The 20,120-nt window shown below is 43.4% G+C and overlaps 1 protein-coding gene and 1 long non-coding RNA gene across 4 annotated transcripts in view; one reads left to right on the plus strand and one right to left on the minus strand.

The window, feature by feature from the left end:
* Nucleotides 1-2,480: 2,480 nt before the first annotated feature.
* LOC121856404 overlaps nt 2,481-20,120 on the minus strand; it is a 61,049-nt gene continuing 43,409 nt past the window's right edge. For 2 of the 3 annotated variants that reach the window (XM_042351984.1, XM_042351985.1), the window contains 9 exons: nt 19,679-19,774; nt 10,719-10,807; nt 9,095-9,181; nt 6,766-6,873; nt 6,292-6,378; nt 6,070-6,115; nt 5,168-5,347; nt 4,571-4,675; nt 2,481-4,399 (listed from right to left, as the gene is read on the minus strand). In XM_042351984.1, the coding sequence (XP_042207918.1) occupies nt 4,083-4,399; nt 4,571-4,675; nt 5,168-5,347; nt 6,070-6,115; nt 6,292-6,378; nt 6,766-6,873; nt 9,095-9,181; nt 10,719-10,807; nt 19,679-19,774 (1,115 nt within the window). In that variant the 3' untranslated portion in view covers nt 2,481-4,082. The remainder of the gene's footprint in view (nt 4,400-4,570; nt 4,676-5,167; nt 5,348-6,069; nt 6,116-6,291; nt 6,379-6,765; nt 6,874-9,094; nt 9,182-10,718; nt 10,808-19,678; nt 19,775-20,120) is intronic. The other variant, XM_042351986.1, reaches the window with a different exon arrangement.
* Nucleotides 10,803-14,489, plus strand: LOC121856408. The gene is made up of 2 exons (XR_006086967.1): nt 10,803-13,805; nt 14,053-14,489. It is a non-coding gene; the product is annotated as an uncharacterized LOC121856408 (long non-coding RNA).

Raw genomic sequence — 20,120 nt, forward strand, 5'->3', positions numbered from 1 at the left:
TTGACAAAGAGGCCCTGCAAGCCTCTGTGGTGGATAGTGATACAATTGATACAGGTGAGGGCCAATAATCTGCTCTCTGCCTCGGAACCAACCCCCATCCCCGTGTGCCCAGCCATCTTTTCTACTAATGTAAGTGTTAAAAAACCTAATATTATTGATATTTCTCTTAATTATTAATTGTGTGTGCATACCATCATAAAATTAAGAAGTTATTTTTACTTCAACGTAGGTATTGTGTCTGAAAAAGTGGAGTTTGGGGGTCGGCCCGGTCTCTATTTCAATTAATCCCATATGTTATGTTGTTCACTTTACGCGTTTCTCACTTTACGCGTTTCTCACTTTACGCGGGCCGCCGTGGGTTGAATTAACCGTGTAAATTGAGGGTTCTCTGTATTTTTAATTATGTAAAATTAGACACTTGACATAGTTTTACATAAGACTGTATCATATATATATATATATATATATATATATATATATATATATATATATATATATATATATATATATATATATATATATATATATATATATATATATATATATATATATATATATATATATATAAAATAAGCTTTTATTCATGATTTTTATATGTTATTGTGATATAATACAGTACTGTACTATCATTGCTGTAATACCATGGTAATACAATATGGAGCACATTTTCTAAGTCATCAATACATTATGCCGTTATTATCTGATGTATTTTAATCCTTATTATTGTATTGTATGATGTGTGTGTATGTAATACGTACTGTACAGTGAAAGAGTTCAAGGTTTGTATCCCAGTTTGTGTGTGTGTGTGTGTGTGTGTGCGCGCGCACCTGCATCATCAATATTTATAAGAATAAGGGAGATCGGTCAGACTGTGGCAACTACCATAGTTGGCAAGATTATCGCCCGAGTTCTCCTAAACAGTCTTCTTCCTGAGGCTGCCCGTCAGATACAGGAAAAGTGCTGAGAACAAAGTCGTGACCTGTACATGGCTTTCATCAAACCTAACCAAGGCCTTCGACTCGATCAACAGGGAAGCCCTCTGGTGGACCCTCAGCCGTTTTGGCTGCCCACCAAAATTCATCGCCATTGTGAGGCAACCCCATGATGGTATGAACGGCAGTGTCCTGCACAACAGCACCCAGTCTGAGTTCTTCCCCATCCAAACAGGTTAAACAAGGGTGTATGTTGACACCAACTCTCTTTTCCATTTTCTTGGCTGCCTTCCTTACTCGTGCCAGTGTCAATTTAGCCAGTGGGGTGAACATCCAGCTTCAATCACTGAACTTCAGTATGCAGACGACCTCACCCTTGTTGCTCACACTGAACACGACCTACAGGAGATCCTGAACACCTACACAGATGCGTATGCAACCTTCGGCCTTGAGGGGAATCTATGTAAGACTCAGATTCTCTTTCAGCTTGCCCCTGGTTCACACACCTCCACTATCCATCCAGCTTAACAGTACTACCCTCTCTAATGTTACCCTCTTTCAGTGTCTCGGCTCCCACCTATCCACCACCACAGACATCGATGAAGAGATTCAGCATCAGATCAGACGAGAATCTCAAGCCTTTGGCAGACTCCGAAATCGTGTCTTCAGCTGTAGCGAGCTGAAATTATCTACAAAGTTGCACGTATATCGAGCAGTGGTCCTCCCCACCCTGCTATATGGCATAGAGACATGGGTCATATACAGGAGGCACCTCAAGGCACTTGAAACTTTACCAACATAGTCTACATTCCATCCTCTGCGTGCTGGGAAGACAAGAGAACAAATGCCAGTATTCTTGCTGACACCAACTGTAGGAGCATTGAGGCTACCATTATCCATGAACAGCTACGCTGGACTGGCCATGTTACCCGCATTGACGACAGTAGACTGCCAAAGCAGCTACTTTACTGCTACCTAACGAATAGTAAACGTAACGCCGGTGGGCAATTGAAAAGGTATTAGGATAGTCTTAAGACAAACCTGAAAAAGTGCCAAATTGACCCCCTCATCTGAAAGTCGATTACTCCACACCGTAACTCTTGGAGGATCACCACACGAGAAGGTGTCAATATTTTTTAGTTCGCCTGAAGCAAACCAAGGCAGAAAAGCGCCAATGCTGGAAAGACGCTGCCACCGCCACTCCCACACTAGATGCAGCCTCCCACATGTGCAACGAATGTGAACGACCCTGCCGGTCCTATATCGGCCTCTTTAGTCACCTCAAAACTCACCAACCTACAGGTAGGTGACATCCCTAATAACCCATATCATTGTATCATAGCTGGATGATCGTCATACTCGATTCCGAGTGACAGCAAAGTAGTAGTACAGAGTACATGTAGTAGTAGTAGTAGTAGTAGTGTGTGTGTACATCCATGTGTTTGTTTACTATTATGTTTCCAGTTTGTGTAAAAAAAATTTAATCAAATATTTCCAGGTTACATAAAAAAAAATTACTGTATATTTCAAGGTTATAGAAACTACATAAATTGTCAATTATTTATTATGAGAAAATAGAGGTCTGGGGTCAACGAGGTCACCCAGGAAACACCTTTAAGAGATAATACAATGAGAGACTTGACTAGATAACCTCCTCATTCTCTTTATAAACGAGAGACAAGAGACGGAGAGATAATGATGACGTATATCTCTCCTAGACACATCGGGAGATAATATATAACATGAATATATTGAATAATAAATCTTAAATATGAATTGCACAGTAAATGTGATAGTTACTCTTTGTATTAAAGTTTATAAAATGTATATGTGAAGTATATATGTTATTTTGAGATATACCAACCTTGTGTAGATATGTGTATATATATATATATAGACTTAATTCCTTCTTGCATATAACAACCAAAAGTAAGAGGAGATACTGGTGTTAATGCGTATTATCTAAATATACCTTGATTATGCTAATGAGTTCAATGGTTATAGGTAAAGGTGTTAATTGGCTTACCTGTCTATCACTCCCACGCTTCTGTCACCCTTTCATTCACCTGTCTAATCTATTATGCCTTATACAATGGGAAATATACTTGGATATCTCTCTTACTTTCGCAAATATACTTCTTCGTTAATTAAAAAAAGTGTCTAATTGCTTTTATAGATATCTAGGCCTTGGTATAAACTTTAATCACCTGGTTGAGTAATTAAGGTATATACAAATTGGTATACACTGTGTTATACTAAAGTACCCAAATAAAATAGTCAAATTACAATACTGTATACATATCTAATGAATATATTCTTTTTTACATATCTTAACTCGTCAGCCAATTAGATTAGCTCTCTTATGCACCAGCCAATGAGAAGTCCTCCCTCCAGTGTGAGGACGTGCTTAGGGGCTTTCTGATTGGCTGAAATCAACTATGATTCAAAACAGCTTCCATGCCTAAGATCAGCCAATCAGAGACAAGGAAACAAATTACTTTAAAAACAATCGGTGAATTATCCAATCACGTACGTTACCTTAAGAATTAATACAGTATAGTAATTGGAAATAATCCTTTCATAAATTAACCTAAAAAGGAAATCTAGGTACGGCATATAACCCCAAAATTAATTAATTAAATATATTATGTTTTATATTATCTTTCTAAGTATTTAAGGTGAAAAACATAATTACGACCATCCCTAAAGTATTAAAAGTTTGACCTAATTACTGTAAAAGGTTGATAGTAATTTTTTGGGGGTGTTATGTCAAAAAAAGTAAAGAAAAGTATAATTTAAGGTATATAATTTTAAGTATTTTAGGAATGAAAGAAATTAACTAATCCCTTAAAAGTTAACCAATCATTATTTCTATTTCTTCTTCATCAACTTCCTCTTTATTCTTTATCCCTCTGCTATTTACTCTTTCGTTCTATCTGTTTTTACCTTTCCTCCTCCTCTTTCTGCTCTCCCGTTCCTCTCCTTTTCCTTACCTCCTCCTCCTTATTCTCCTCTCCTCTTCCTCCTTCTTCCTCTCTTCTTTATGCCATCTCTCCATCTACCATCCTCTTTTCTCCCCTCCCTTTTCTTCTCTTTTCTTCAATCATCTTTTCCTCTCCTGCCTCCTCCTCCTCCTTCTTCCTCTCTTCCTTAATCTTTCTTGTCTTCTACCTTCTTCTTCTCTTCTTTATCATCCTCCGTCACTTCTCTCTTCGCTGTTGCCTTTGAGAGCTGAAACAGTTCATTGGTGGGTTTGAAGTCTGATCCACCAATCAGAGATGAGCTCCCAAGGGAAAAGGGGCTCTCATTGGATACCTTGAAGTTGGATCCACCAATCATAGGCGAGTTCCCCAGGGGAAAGGGGCTCTCATTGGCTACCTTGAAGTTGGATCCACCAATCATAGGGCCAGGAGCCACTTGGAATTCGTTCTCGCTGATGCTGTCGACCAATGAATTCACCATGACGTCTGAAAGGTTAAATTTGATTGGTTAGTTTGTGTTTCTGGTTGTGTTTGTTTGTGGTTGAATCTTGGTATGTGTGTGTGTTTGTTTGTTTGTGTTTTATATGGGGACTATTTTAAGATTGGGACTCATAAGGACCAGTTAAGGTGTCATTATGTTAAGTCTCTCTCACTTACCCAACACCTTCTTCTCCACCTCTGGCGTGATAACACCCCTGGCTGCTTCCTTCTCCAGTAGGGCGGCCACCTCCTGCATCGTTTTCTCAGAGCCAATGTCGCCTTCTGCAAGTTACATACAGTCAGAGAAAGTTGGTCATCCTGTTTTAGAAAGTAGGCTACAGTACTTTACACAGTTTACACTATTTTAGAAAGTAAACTATTTTAGAAAGTTTACACTATTTTAGAAAATAAACTATTTTACAAAGTTTACCTCTTTTTAGAAAGTTTACACTATTTTAGAAAGTAGACTACAGCATTTTAGAAAGTTTACAATATTTTAGAAAGTAAACTATTTTAGAAAGTTTATGCTATTTTAGAAAGTTTATATAATTTTAGAAAGTTTACACTATCTTAGAAAGTAGACTACTTTAGAAAGTTTACCTAATTTTAGAAAGTACACTACATTATTTTAGAAAGTAGACCATTTTAGAAAGTTAACTAGTTTTAAAAGTTTACTCCAGATTAGGAAGTTGACTCTTAGAAAATAGACTCCAGGGCAGGTTAAGTCAGCTCAGATCAGGGCAGGTTTGGTCAGGTCAGGGCAGGTCAGGTTACCTCGGTGCATAGCCTGCTTGAACAGGATCTTGGCTAGCTGATATATGACCTCCTCCAGAGAATACTCGGTGTAGGCATAGTCTTGACCTCGTAGCTTCTCTAACAAGTTCTCGTAGTCCAGGTCAGGGGTCATCATGCCTTCAGGGTCACCTCCCACGTTCATCTCCGTGAGTGGCAGGGCTGTTGGAGAGTGTGGTTAGGTTAATTTAGGTTAGTGGTATGTTAGTGTTAGGTTAAGGCCTAGGAGAAAATGGTTAGTGGTGTCTGACAGCAATTAAGGCCGTCAAAAACTAATCCAGAGTGTCTCAGCCAATAGTGTGCCGCCTCTCATTCACTTTTCTGTCTCGGCGAATAGTGTGACGTCTCTCATTCACTGCTCTGTCTCAGCCAATAGTGTGACATCTCTCATTCACTGCTCTGTTTCAGCCAATAGTGTGACATTCAATTCAATTTTATCATTCTCTTGTCCTTCTCAGCCAATAGTGTGACATGTCTCATTCACTCGCCCGTCTCAACCAATAGTGTGACATCTCTTACACTACCCTGGATATCCTGTCAGTGAGAGGCCAATGTACCTGTTCTGTTATTAGTCCAGATCCCTCGTATTTCACAGCCAATAGTGTTGTTTCACTCACTGTCTTGACCAATAAACTGCGACATTTCTTGCTTGTCATAGCCAATCACACCAGCCTCATACAACACAGACCAGAGGGACCCACGTATCTCAACCAATGACATTCCATCTAAACAATATATCAAAAACAAGCAAATAATGGCCCCTAAGTCGACCCAACTGAGAGATGGTCCAAAATAAAATATTAAAACTTTGAATAGTAAAATAATGACATCATTCAATAAAAAGTAATAAAATAGTAAAAATATGATAAAATACCATTACTTACGTAGAGAGTTCTTCTTAATCATTGACTTGAAGTCGTTTTGTGATACCTGAAATAGATAAAGATAGATGAATGGATATATAGATACTGTAGATAAAGAGAGAAAGAAAAGAAATCCCCGGAAAATCGCCTCCATAATCCCGAACCATCTTATTTACCACTTTCTCCTCCCAATCCCTTTCCCATCTGACTCCAAATCCCTAGCCAAATCCCTTACACACTCACCTTCTCATCCTCGTCATCTTGTTGGTTCAGATACCGCAGATGGTTACGGATATCGTGAAGGTAACTAAGCGCTTCCTCGGCCGTCATCTGGAAAGCGGAGAGGAGGGTGGTAGTTTAACATGTGTGACGTCATGTTCCAAATTCGTGATGTCATACCTGTATAGGGTTAAGGTTACCAGCTGTGTTGTTATATATTATGTGTTGTGCTCCAAATGTGCTGCACGTGTATAGTTGGACAGGCATACTGTATTACACATATGTTGCAAGCCCAACACACACATGGTGGCTAATGCCCTTCCGGTTAATAAATAAGTTATACAGGTGTGCGGTTCAACATTACCTGTATTGTAATAATAATGAACCTGTCTGACTGTGTGCCTTTAAAATGTTTACTTTTTATTTTATACATATGTTTGAATCTTTGATGGTGTTTATTGTTACTGAAGCTCTCTCTCACTCTCTCAGTACACTTACCAAGCCTTCAGCAATCAGCTCCTGGATAGCAAGCGTGACTCCCTCTTCATCTCCAGTCTTGTACACATACACCGCAAGGTCCAGGGGGGTGTAGCGTACACGGGGACCCTGAAACGGTGTACATTTGGGTTACTGAGTGTACATGGGTGACAGAGGAGGTGTACATTGGTGTTAGAGGTATTTATTAAGTGGGACTCGGAGCGTCGTGAGGCGCTCGTTGATCCCTATAGGTATTTCAGTTAGCATGTGTAGGATGGATTGGCGAATGGCAAAGCCAACTCCATAAATAAGGTTTCTCCGCAGCAGGCTCCCCCCCATCCCCACTCCCTGCGGTAACCATAGCGACGGATATCAAAGTCTCGAGACAGAAAACAAACCTTTGATGACCTGATCTGTATACAAGATGATGTGGTGTGCGGGGGATAAACAATGAGAGAGAGAGAGAGAGAGAGAGAGAGACTACCTCATTACCAATACAATTCAAACATCACCCCCCTCCCCTAACCCCACCACCCCTTCCCTCATCCCCCCTCTCATATGAGATGTTCGCCAAGCGTTCATACATATGCAACGAGCGTTCAGCAATTCCAACCCTGGCGATAAAAGGCTCGACTGCCTGTAACCTAAAAAAATACAGTGATTGTTTTCTATAATGAGTCGCTGTAATATTGAAAGGTCTGTACAGCGGTGAAATGTTATGTATTGAGGGGGAATATTTGGAGATAAAACGACCCCCATACTGTAGTTTATGTATTCCTCCTCCTCCTTCCTTCTGCTCTTTCTCTTTCTTCTCCGCGTCCTTCTTTCTCCTCGTTCTCCTTCCTTCTCCACTTCCACTCTTCCTCTTTCCCTCCCACTTCTCCCTCCTTCCTCTGCCTCCTCCTACTACTTCCTTCGCCTTTTCCTCTCCTTCCTTCTCATTTCTTCTCCATCTTCGTCCTTCCTCCCACCTCTTCCGTCTCCTTCCTCCTTTTCCTTCACCCTTCCTCTTCCTTCCTCTACCTCCTTTTCCTTCACCCTTCCTCCTCCTTCCTCTACCTCCTCTTCCCGCTTCCTTCTCCTCCTCAAATCCATCTACATTGCAAATTTCCCTCCAATTAACCTCTCTAGTTCGAAGCTTTCAAAATATCTATTCACTCTGGATTAGCAATTTACTCAGGCAGTCAATCCGAGTGGCTTTGGGGGATGACCAACCTGTATTTTGAAAGGTTGTCACGCCTTGAGGGGACTTACCATCGTGTGTCGTAAGCCTGATCCCGTTCCAGTATGTAAACACAGGTCGTATGGATGACAGTTGACGGTAAAGTCAGTTGGTAATGTTTGTATCAAATTGTGACTGGGAAAATTGACTTTATTTACCTAATAGCAACCCACGAGTGAAAAAAAGACTGGAAAATAAGTACCAATTCAGCATAAAAAAGTCTTGTCTAACAAGGATAAATAAACTGGTAAATAAGAACCTGTCACCGTGACTATTTTGGCGTGAAAGCATCGTAAACAACAACAACATCTGCCGTCACCCGCTAAGACCACAACACGAAAATATCGAGAGAATATTGTGAGGTATAAAATTCGTCCCTGGAGCTATAAATATACGTCTGTGAACAATGGCTTTACTCCTTCTGATATATATATAACAAGGAGAGAGAGAAACCTGCCTAATCCATCTGTTTATGTCTGTCTGTGACCTATAAACAGGAAGCATGTCTGCGTGTGTGTGTTTATCAGCCCGTGTGTGTGTGTACATGGGAGGTTTGTGTGCCTTAGTGTGTGTGTTTGTATATATGAATGAATGTGCATCCATGTGTGTGTATGTAAGTGAGAGTTCGTGTGTGTGCGTGCGTGCGTGCGTGCGTGCGTGCTCTCTATGCCTGGTTCTGAGAGCAAGTTTCTATCATTCAAAGCATCTTGAGACGAGAAGAAGGAAGAGGAGGAGGGGAGGAAGAGGAGGAGGAAGGGGGACGAAGGCCGACTCTATTGATCTGTGACCCCTCCCCCTCCTCCATCTTCCCCCCAGCTCCCCCCATCGGATAGTACTAACCCCCTATTCTCCTCTCCTCCTCTCTCCCTCCTTCCCCCTCTTCTCCTCTTCCCCTTCTCCTCTTCCCCTTCTCCTACCCCTCCCCCCTCGTAAATAAATAATACCCGTGTAGGTAGAGATTATCACCTCTCTCTCTCTCTCTCTCTCCAAAATATGGACATCCTACCGTAAATAAGGATATCCCTCCCCACACTCCCCAAAATACGGACATTCTACTGTAAATAAGGACACCCCTGGCCCTCGTTCTCCTCCAAAATACAGGTAAGTACAGGTGTCCAATGTCCTTACCTTCTGATCACCATGAAGAAGTGTCCTACGCCCGTCCTCGTCAACTATGGTGTCGTGGATGTCCTCTGAAGGGATGTCCAGTTGGATCTGAGGACACGGCAGGAAATGGGGTTAGTTAGATGTCCAATTGGAATGTCCTAATGAGAGAATGTCCAATTATGTATCGATTTGTCTATATATTTATTTATCCATCCATTCATCTATCTATCTATCGGTCTGTCTATCTATCTATCTCCCACCCAGCTATAAATATACCCATAAATCGGAATGCCTCCTCCATACCGTAATCGGCTTACATTAATCCGGCAAAAAATCATTCTTAACCCGATTTGGCCGGCTTTCAAGTCATACTACACACAAGGGGACAAATCGGCCAAAATCGGTCAACTCAATTGACGGAGGTCCTTAGATAGAAAAATCGGCCATACATACATACAAACATACCTTACATACATACACACACACATACATACGTACACACATACATGCATACAAACATACCTTACATACATACACACATACATACCTTACATACATACATACATACATACAAACATACCTTACATACATACATACATACACATACATACATACATACATACATACATACCTTACATACATACATACATACATACCTTACATACATACATACATACATACATATATACAAACAAACATACCTTACATACATACATGTTTTGATCCTAGACCAACACCTGAGGCTCTGTACTAATTAACACTACATTATACCTGTAGGCAGTTTAGTAAAGAGTAAATAAAGTGAACAGATTATGAGAGGTTAGGTTAGGTTGGGAGGGTGTGTGGGAAGGAGGGAGGGGGGTGTGTGGGAGGAAGGGAGGGGGTGTGGGGAGGGGGGGGGGTGTGTGGGGAGGGAAGGAGGGTGTGTGTGGGAGGGAGGGGGTGTGGGGGGGAGGGAGGGTGTGTGGGGAGGAGGGGGGTGTGTGGGGAGGGGGGTGTGTGGGGAGGGAAGGAGGGTGTGTGGGGAGGGAAGGAGGGTGTGGGAGGAAGGAGGGTGTGTGTGTAGGGTGGATATCTGCTCTTTCTCTCAGAAAAAACAACAACAACAAAACCAATAGCAAGAATGAAGACTCTCTCTCTCTCTCTCTCTCTCTCTCTCTCTCTCTCTCACGAAGCTACGACCATCTTCACCAAAGGATCGCCGGCTTCCCACATACGCCCACATCAGTGGAAGTTTAGACGTGCTTTCCAAATATCTTCACTACGCCTACGAAATTTTCACTCAAACTTTTACTCTTATACTTTCTCTATTTCTCCCCTTATGAGGCTAGAACTTACTTTTAGTTTATTAATTTCCCTGGTATCTTACCTTGACACAGACACATAGAGTTGACCTGACCAACGTGTATTATACCAGGTTCGGTCCTCTATATTTCAGGCACCTTAAAGGAACTTGTCCACTTCACCAACCAGCTGGGAGAGACCTGACCTGACTTGAAATTATATCTAGAGTGACATAACCTGAAATTTCTTCTAGTGTGACCTGACCTGACCTGGATTTAAATGACCTCCCAACCTAACACGTACTAAAATAACTCCTACAGTGATCTAACCTGACCTGACCTGACCTGTAAGGATGACTGACCTTCTGACGGGTGTGTTGAGGCTGACCTTGCTCCTGGTGGCGATCGAGATCACTGGCTGTGTGACTTAATAACTCGCCGTTTGTAGTTACTGTAGAGACAGGTAATTAATACAGGTAAGTGATAAGGTTAATTAATAGGTGACATTGATAAGGTTAGTAATGTAATTGATGACTCTCTCCTTCGTCCCTTCCTTCTCTTTCTCCTTCCATTTTCACTTCCCTTATTTCTTTCTCTCCTTTCCTTCCCTTCTTTCCTTCCTCCTTACCTCCCTTCTCACTCCTTCCCCCCCCCCTTCCTTCCCCCACAAGAGTCAGGAAGACGTACCTAACCTAACCTCCTGCCCTGTGTATCAAATTTACACGACTAATGTGCTATGTAGGTATTGGTGGAGGGGGGGGGAGAGGAGAAGGACGAGGTGGAGGAGAACTGTGGTCACCATTATTATCTCCTATTCTAAGTAACTACCACCATTACCACCACAATACCTACCACAATTACCACCACGATTACCCTCTCCATCTGTTATCTCGTGTGTGTGTGTCCCAAAGGAAATATTCACAAACCTTTCAGCCAATCAGAAGCTAGGAAAGACATAACGCAAATTACAACTCCATCACCATTTGTTAATCAGACAGACAGACAGACAGGTAAGGTAGTCTCCCTAAGTACCCTCCCGGGACCGCTGGGAACAACATGGTGAGAAGGTCATGGGAGTAATCTTTTTTCAGTGAGGGACAACAAATGTGACCCAGGAGATGAAGAGAGTTAAGTTGTCCTTTAATGTGGTCGTGTGGTGAATGTGGAGTTGCTAGTAGTGGTAGTGGTAGGTTAATTCAGGCTAAACTAAAGTAGGTAAGGTAAGGATAGGTAAGGTAAGGATAGGTTCTGACAACACAGGATAAAGACTCCCCAGGTGAGAGGTTCCATTATTCACAAGTAAGGGCCACAGGTGGTCGGGTCGGTCTCTCACTCCACTTAAATAAACACAATCTTCACCAGCCAACAGTCGAGGTGTACCTTTAAGGCCGACCTATGAGGCCCCGAGGAGGAGTTACTGTCTCTTGAGGTCAGCAACTTGTCATCTAAACACACACACACACACCCATAGATAGATACCATACAGACACAAAAACAAACAGACAGACAGACAGACACTCACAACACAGGTATTGAAGGTAAATTACACCTAAATATTTCTAATAATATTGACGAGACAAAAATATTGGCCTAAAACGTCAATACATAGGAATGTGTCTCTCAAGGTCGTGAATATTGTTATTACAGTGTCGATAGTGTTCTTACCTTCTGTATTGTGCTGCATCTGACTGAAGTGTGTTGTATTTTACTGTATGTTAGTGTAATATGTTGTATTTTACTGTATATTAATGTAACGTGTTGTATTTTGCTGTATGTTAGTGTAATATGTTGTATTTTGTTGTATCTGACTGAATCGTGTTGTAGTTTACTGTATCTTGTATTAGTACAGTAAATTTCAAAGTATAAATATCGTAAAGGCTGTTATAGGAAGGGTCTATAAGGACGAGTCACCCAATACCCCCTGTACAAATTCCGTCCTTATGAACTGCTCTTCCCTAATAATCTAAACTACCCTCACGCTTGTTACTCCTTGAGCCCCCCCCCCCAACTCTCCGGTGTTTGCCCCTATATAAAGAGAACCGGCTGGGATTTTTTTTTCTTTACTAGTCTGTACCAGAACTTGGCGTGAGCAAGAGGCCTCGCGTGTGTGGTGGAGCTCGAGTATTACCACAGATCTCTACAGTATCTTAAGTATTGTATAGTAGTATTTTTAGTCTGGTATTTGTCTAGTGTTGGCTTTGATTCTATGTAGGGTGTTATACTAGTGTGTCTATTTAATTTAGTGTTCGTTATATTTATGGTGAAAAGGTTAAGTTATAGGTGAGATAATTCCTAAACTACTCTAGGCGAGAAGAGCTTGGCTTAAAAGTAGTTTAGCGAAGGACTGGAGACCGTAACCTACGACTGGCCGGTACATGTCCTTGCTGTCTGAAGATTAATTTCGGTGACCATTACGGAAATGCTAGTTTATTCCTGGTATATTTAAGGCGGTGTTATAGTGAAGCATTTGTTAATAACTTTGGTTAGTACTCGTGTTTCTGCGCGTTAATATTACGTTAGTGTTTATTTAAGTGATGTGGCCGCTTAAAATAAGTTTGGATCCAGTTATCTTGGGTTTTATGGTACAGTTGTGACGACCGTGGAATGTTGTACATAAATTTTCTACAACGCATCTCTATTAAAGTATTTCCTGGTAAATTCATTTCAGAATATCTAGTTGTTGATGGTACAAGGCGTAGGTACCTTGAACACGAGCCACAGTGAGTGTTTTAGTCTCGACGGCAACGACAGTCTCAACCACTTTCCACACAACACAGGTTGGTAAAATACCGCTGGTTTAAAAGGTCGGTGGCAGGAAAATTATGTACACGATGAATTGTTTGCCAAGCTGAGGAAGCCCACGGGGTGCATCGAAAAATATTGCTAGCAAAGACTGTTTCTGATCATGATTTAGTATCCGGAGCATGCGCAGAGTATCACGTGGCACAGATCGACGCCGATTGGTGGGGCATACAGTACTTGCGTCAGTCGCATGCTAAGTGAAATGGAAGCGTGTTCTTTAATATAAATTTGCCACCGAAGATTTTCTTTATATAAACAGAATTATGAACTTACGTGGTAGACCTCAGATGAATCTTAAACCAAATGTTATAGTTGTCATCGCCATATGCAGAAGTTTAGTTTCCTTGTTCAAATTTCAATGAGGAATTAATTAGTGCATTTCCTATGTACTTTCTGAGGTACACTCTTTAAACCCTCGTTCTGTAGTCAAAGAGAAGGTTATTGTAGGGGTTTAACAATATTCCGGACCACTCGGCTGCTCAAGATGTAATGGTAATCGGGGTTATCGAATTGGTATGCTAATGTCTAACTGTTACAGGCCCCATATCGTCTGGACTCCCGAGTTGGCGTTATGGCTGAGGTCGTCCTTGAGGGCTTCACCGTCTGCCTCCCGAGGAAAGAACTACCCTACACGCTAGTTTCCCGGTGTAAGTAGACCAGATGGTATATCTCCTTTGATACACCTTGAACTGTTGGCCAAGAAGCCGTGTTTGTAACTAAAATAGATCAGTGTTGTTAAATAAAGGAAACCGGTAATGTCCTGTTACCCCATTTTATCCGTTCAATATTTAGTCCCTCCCTTTGGTCTTAGTAAGGACTCTTGAAACCGTCCTGAGTAATGAAATATTGTTCAGGTTCTTTAGTTAACCCTTTGTTTTCTTGACTTTGTTGCAGATTCCTGGGCTGAACTAATCCGTATGGAGGTTCTCTTCTGTCGACTTACTGACGTTGAATTCACCGCTCCACTGCACAATTCTCCTTAAGAGCAGGTACGGTGACCTACCTGGCTCGTAATGGGTCGGCGTCACTGCCACCTGACAATTGGACGTCGGTTGTTCGAAATATGTTGACGCACAAACTGCTCCTGTCCTGTGACCCAGTATTTACATTACATGATTTACCCCAAGCTGTTCATAGTGCACGTGTAGATCCGTATGTGAATCCTTTCTACAGTCTGGTACCGCCCTGATCATGTCTGGCCTTACTGTTATGTATAATTGTGGCCTAAATTGTCTTGTTTGTATCTAGCTTAGTTATATTTAGAGTGAGCTACAGTACATAACCTTAAGTATTGTTAATTGTTTCTGAACTTAATAAAAAGTAATTTGCTATATAGTTTTTGACTACCCTTATAGCTTGCTCTGGTGCTGCCATGATATAATTTAATCTGACGAGGCAGCAGACAAGATTGCCAAGACTACTTAGTCTAATGATCAACTGAGGGAATTTTCTGGTAAAGTAGACAACTGGTTTGGTTATGAATTGGAGTATTTATTTTTATACCTATTCCCAGACGATCCTAACTTAACCTGGACGAACCTGACTTGACCTAACCAAACATAACTTCACCTAGACGAACCTGACGTAACCGAGACTAACCTGGCTTCAGTAAGAGCTCCAGGGTGTAACGGGACGAACCTAACCCGAACAGGTGTGCTCTGGACAACCTAACGTATGGAAAATTAGCCGTCCTCCTCAGACCACGCAAGAAAACTCGCGGAGGGGGCACAAAAAAGATTGGCAGACAAGAACACCACTGAATAATCTATATTAGGAATTATTGAGTGAAGTCGGTTAGTCACACGCACATACTCCTGATTTATGTACTGGACAGCCCTGTAAATGTATTGAACGCATATCATTGTCTAAATCAAATGCAAGTTTGTAAATTTTCAGCCACCGGCTGCAAGTATTAATAAACCGTTTATTATTATTATTATTATTTAGTGTTACATAAAACACTAAGCTAAGATGTTCCACCAGTCAGGCTTGAAATCTTCGGAGCCGTTTGTCGTCTGCTGATGTGTTGCACCTGTGGAGGGGGGAGGAGATCCATCGACAAAGATCCTCCCCAACAGTACACATACTCTGTCCACCGTCACACAAGTTCACAGCCCATCAATCAGTAGTGTGCTGACCTCTGTAGAGGAAAGGTCACGGCCGACATAGCTCCCGGGGATTAACTGTCGGCGTAATGATTGGTGTTGGTTTTGAACAGCTGTGTACCCTTCTGACGGTCGAGTTAGTGAAGGTCAAAGACGAAAATTTGAAATTAAAGGAAGTGATTGAGGATGAAACGAGGCGAGTGACGACACAGGCCAATGGAAGGTTGAGAGGAACGACCAAACTAGTGGTGAAGAAAGACCAGGAAACGACAACAGGTAAGTGAATTAACTTTTTTAGTTCTTTGGTAGACGAATTGGACGGGAACAGGGCTGACAAGGAAGGTATGAAAACCTAAATTCTTTGTGATTCCTAGGTACGGTACCTAGGTCTGAAAAATGGCAGATGTAAACAGAGAAACCAGATAATCAGATGAACAACATTGTTAGAGAAATTCGACTGCGAAGTACCGGGTTAGTTACAAGACTAGTGAGGTGATCTTTAAATTTTATATTGCGCTTGAGACCTCACTTGGATTACGCAGTTCAATTCTGGTCACCGTATTACAGAATGGATATAGAATCCCTAGAAAATTCAGAGGAGAATGCCAAGACTACTCCCGGGCATTAGGAACATTGAGTAGAGAGACAGGTTAAAGCAACTTAATTTGCACTCTATAGAGACGTAGCGAGGGGCGATATGATAGAGGTGTATAAATGGAAGTCAGGACTGAACAAAGGTGATATAGCAAATGTACTCAAACTATCCAACCAGGAGCGAACTCTTAACATTGGTTTTAAATTAGACAAATTTAGATTTAGGCGCGAGATAGGTAAACACTGGTTTTGACATCGAGTAGTGGATGAGTGGAACAAGTTACCAAACATGATCATTAACTCGAACACACTGGATAGCTTCACACATACAGTAGGTTGGGTGGATATATGAGCAATCGGAGTTGGGTGTAAACGGGACTGCCCAGTATGGCCCGCTGCAGTTTCCTCCATTTTTATGTTCTCTCGGGTAAAAGTATTTTCACTTAAAGAATTAACCCCTACCTCAACTTTCTTTACCGCAGGAAAGATTAGTTTAATGAACTCGTCTGCCTGTCCAAAGTTTTAAGTTAATAAGTTCACTAATCTAAGTTCTTGAAAGTTCCTAAGTTAAAATTTCCCTCGTATCTGACAGGTCTTTAGTTAAGTTCTCGTTATAGTGTAAATGGCGTTGATTTTACACTGACTCTACTATAACACACACTCTCCCTCTCTCTCATACACGCACCAGCATACATACCTTACACATTCTTTCTCCCTCCCTCCATCTCACAAACATACAACCTACACACATTCTCTCAACACACCCCACACTCTCTCTCAACACACCCCCACACTCTCTCAACACACCCCACACTCCTCACACAACACACTCCAGCACACACTCTCCTCAACACACCCCACACTCGCTCAACACACCCCACACCTCTCAACACCCCCACACTCTGCTCAACACACACCCCACACTCGCTCAACACCCACTCGCTCAACACACCCCACACTCTCACTGCTCAACACACCCCACACACTCGCTCAACACACCCACACACTCGCTCAACACACCCCACACACTCGCTCAACACCCACACTGCTCAGCACACCCCACACACTCTCTCAACACACCCCACACACTCGCTCAACACACCCCACACACTCGCTCACACACACCCCACACACTCTGCTCAACACACCCCACACACTCGCTCACACACACTCGCTCCACACCCCACACACTCCCACACACTCAACACACACCCCACACACTCAACAACACACCCCACACACCTCAACACACCCCACACTCGCTCAACACACCCCACACACTCGCTCACACCCAACACACCCACACACCCCACACACTCTGCTCAACACACCCCACACATTCTCTCAACCCCACACACTCAACACACCCCACACACTCAACACACCCCACATTCTCTCAACACACCCACCTCTCTCAACACACCACACACTCTCTCAACACACCCCACACACTGCTCAACACACCCCCACACTCACTCACACACCCCACACTCCTCACACACACCCCACACTCTCAACACACTCCCACACTCTCAACACACCCCACACTCTCTCAACACACCCACACACTCACTCAACACACCCCACACTCTCTCAACACACCCCACTCACTGCTCAACACACCCACACTCTCTCAACACACCCACACTCTTCAACACACCCCACACTCTCTCAACACACCCCACACCACACCTCGCTCAACACACCCCACTCACTCGCTCACACACACTGCTCAACACACTCTCCAGCACACCCCACTCACTGCTCAACCACCCCCACACACCTCGCTCAACACACCCCACACTCTCTCAACACACCCCACACTCTCAACACACCCCACTCACTCTCAACACACCCCACACTCTCTCAACACACCCCACACTCTCTCACACACCCCACACTCTCTCAACACCCACACACTCTCGCTCAACACACCCCACTCTCTCACACACCCCACTCCAACACACCCCACACTCACTCGCTCACACACCCCACACTCTCGCTCACACCCCACACACTCGCTCAACACACCCACACTCTCTCAACACACACCCACACACTCACACTCTCAACACACCCCACACCTCTCAACACACACTCTCTCAACACACCCCACACTCTCTCTCTCACACTCTCTCAACACACCCCACTCTCTCACTACCTCTCTCACACACCCCACTCTCTCTCAACACACCCCACACACTCTCTCACACACACTCCCACACTCACTCGCTCAACACACACACCCCACACACTCTCTCTCAACACACCCCACACACACTGCTCAACACACCCCACACTCTCAACACACCCCACTCACTCGCTCACCACACCCCACTCGCTCAACACACCCCACTCACTCTCTCAACACACCCCACACACCCCACACACTCGCCCCAACACACACCCCACACCTCTCAACACACCCCACTCACTCGCTCAACACACCCACACTCAACACACCCCACACACTCGCTCAACACCCCACACTCTCTCAACACACCACACACTCGCTCAACACACCCCCTGCTCAACACACCCCACTCTGCTCAACACACCCCACACTCGCTCAACACACCCCCACACTCTCTCAACACACCCCACACACTCTCTCAACACACCCCACACACTCGCTCAACACACCCCACTCACTCACTCTCAACACACCCCACACTCTCTCTCAACACACCCCACTCACTCCCTCAACACACCCCACACACTGCTCAACACACCCCACACTCTCTCTCCAACACACCCCACACCTCTCAACACACCCACTCACTCCCAACACACCCCACATTCTCTCAACACACCCACACTCTCTCAACACACCCACACCTCTCAACACACCCCACACACTCGCTCAACACACCCCACACTCTCTCAACACACCCCACCTCACTGCTCAACACACCCCACACACTCGCTCAACACACCCACTCACTCGTCTCAACACACCCCACTCACTTGCTCAACACACCCCACACACTCGCTCAACACACCCCCACACTCTCTCAACACACCCCACACTCTCTCAACACACCCCACACATTCTCTCAACACACCCCACACTCTGCTCAACACACCCCACACACTCGCTCAACACACCCCCACACTCTCTCAACACACCCCACACACCTCAACACACCCCACTCCTCTCTCTCTGGAAAAAGTAAGTCGCTCGGCCTGACACATTCTCTGAAGCATAAAGAGATAAGCTCTCACGGGGGTACTGGGATCTGGACCCTCGCTCTAATGGGTCCCAGTGTTAATGGGCCCCAGTGCTAATGGGCCCCAGTGCTAATGGGCCCCAGTGTTAATGGGCCCCTCGTTCTAATGGGCCCCATCTTGAATGCCTTTTAAATGATGTTGACGATCACAATAAGTGGCTGCAATTTTGTCACCAGATTACAAAACCTTTTAACTGTATTGAAATTACGTCATGGGATCTTGAGAAATACAGGTAGTAATTACAGGTGAGAAATACAGGTAGTAATTACAGGTGAGAAATACAGGTAGTAATTACAGGTGAGAAATACAGGTAGTAATTACAGGTGAGAAATACAGATAGTAATTACAGGTGAGAAATACAGGTAGTAATTACGAATTGAGAAATCAGGTATGTACAGGTGATACAGTGATTGGTTAGAAATACAGGTAGTAATTACAGGTGAGAAATACAGGTAGTAATTACAGGTGAGAAATACAGGTACAATGATTCTCAATAGCTCTTAGTAGACCACAAACAGACCTCAAAAGCCCCCAAGTAGACCCCAATAGATCACAAACTCAAATAGACCTTAATAGACCTTAATACTCGCCTCGTTGGTCTGAGTGTGAGTGCTGGTCCTTGACGCCGTCCTTAAGTGTGAGTGTTTCTTTGTGTGACTTGACTAGAGACATCTGTCCACCCACACCTGTTGATAGATAGATACAGGTGTGTAGGTTAATGGCAGGTGTGGAGGTGGTGGAAAGCTTGTATTTAATCTCTCTCTCTCCTTCCCTACTTCAATAATCTTCTTTCATTATTCTCCTGCGTCTTTCCCCTCTGGTTTATTGCTCTCTCTCTCTCTCCCCCATAATCGCATATTTATCTGTCCTTCCTCATCTCCTATTTATTAGACCTTGGGGTACATTCCTCTGTTTATCTTAGGTATTTTGATGCTCTCTCTCTCTCTCTCTCTCTCTCTCTCTCTCTACGTCAGATAGGTATTAACATAACGAAGTCAACGCATTAACGAACGCTCGGAGGGAATCACGTTA

The sequence above is a fragment of the Homarus americanus genome, unplaced genomic scaffold (genome assembly GCF_018991925.1).
Source record: "Homarus americanus isolate GMGI-L3 unplaced genomic scaffold, GMGI_Hamer_2.0 scaffold48220, whole genome shotgun sequence".
NCBI lineage: Eukaryota > Metazoa > Arthropoda > Malacostraca > Decapoda > Nephropidae > Homarus > Homarus americanus.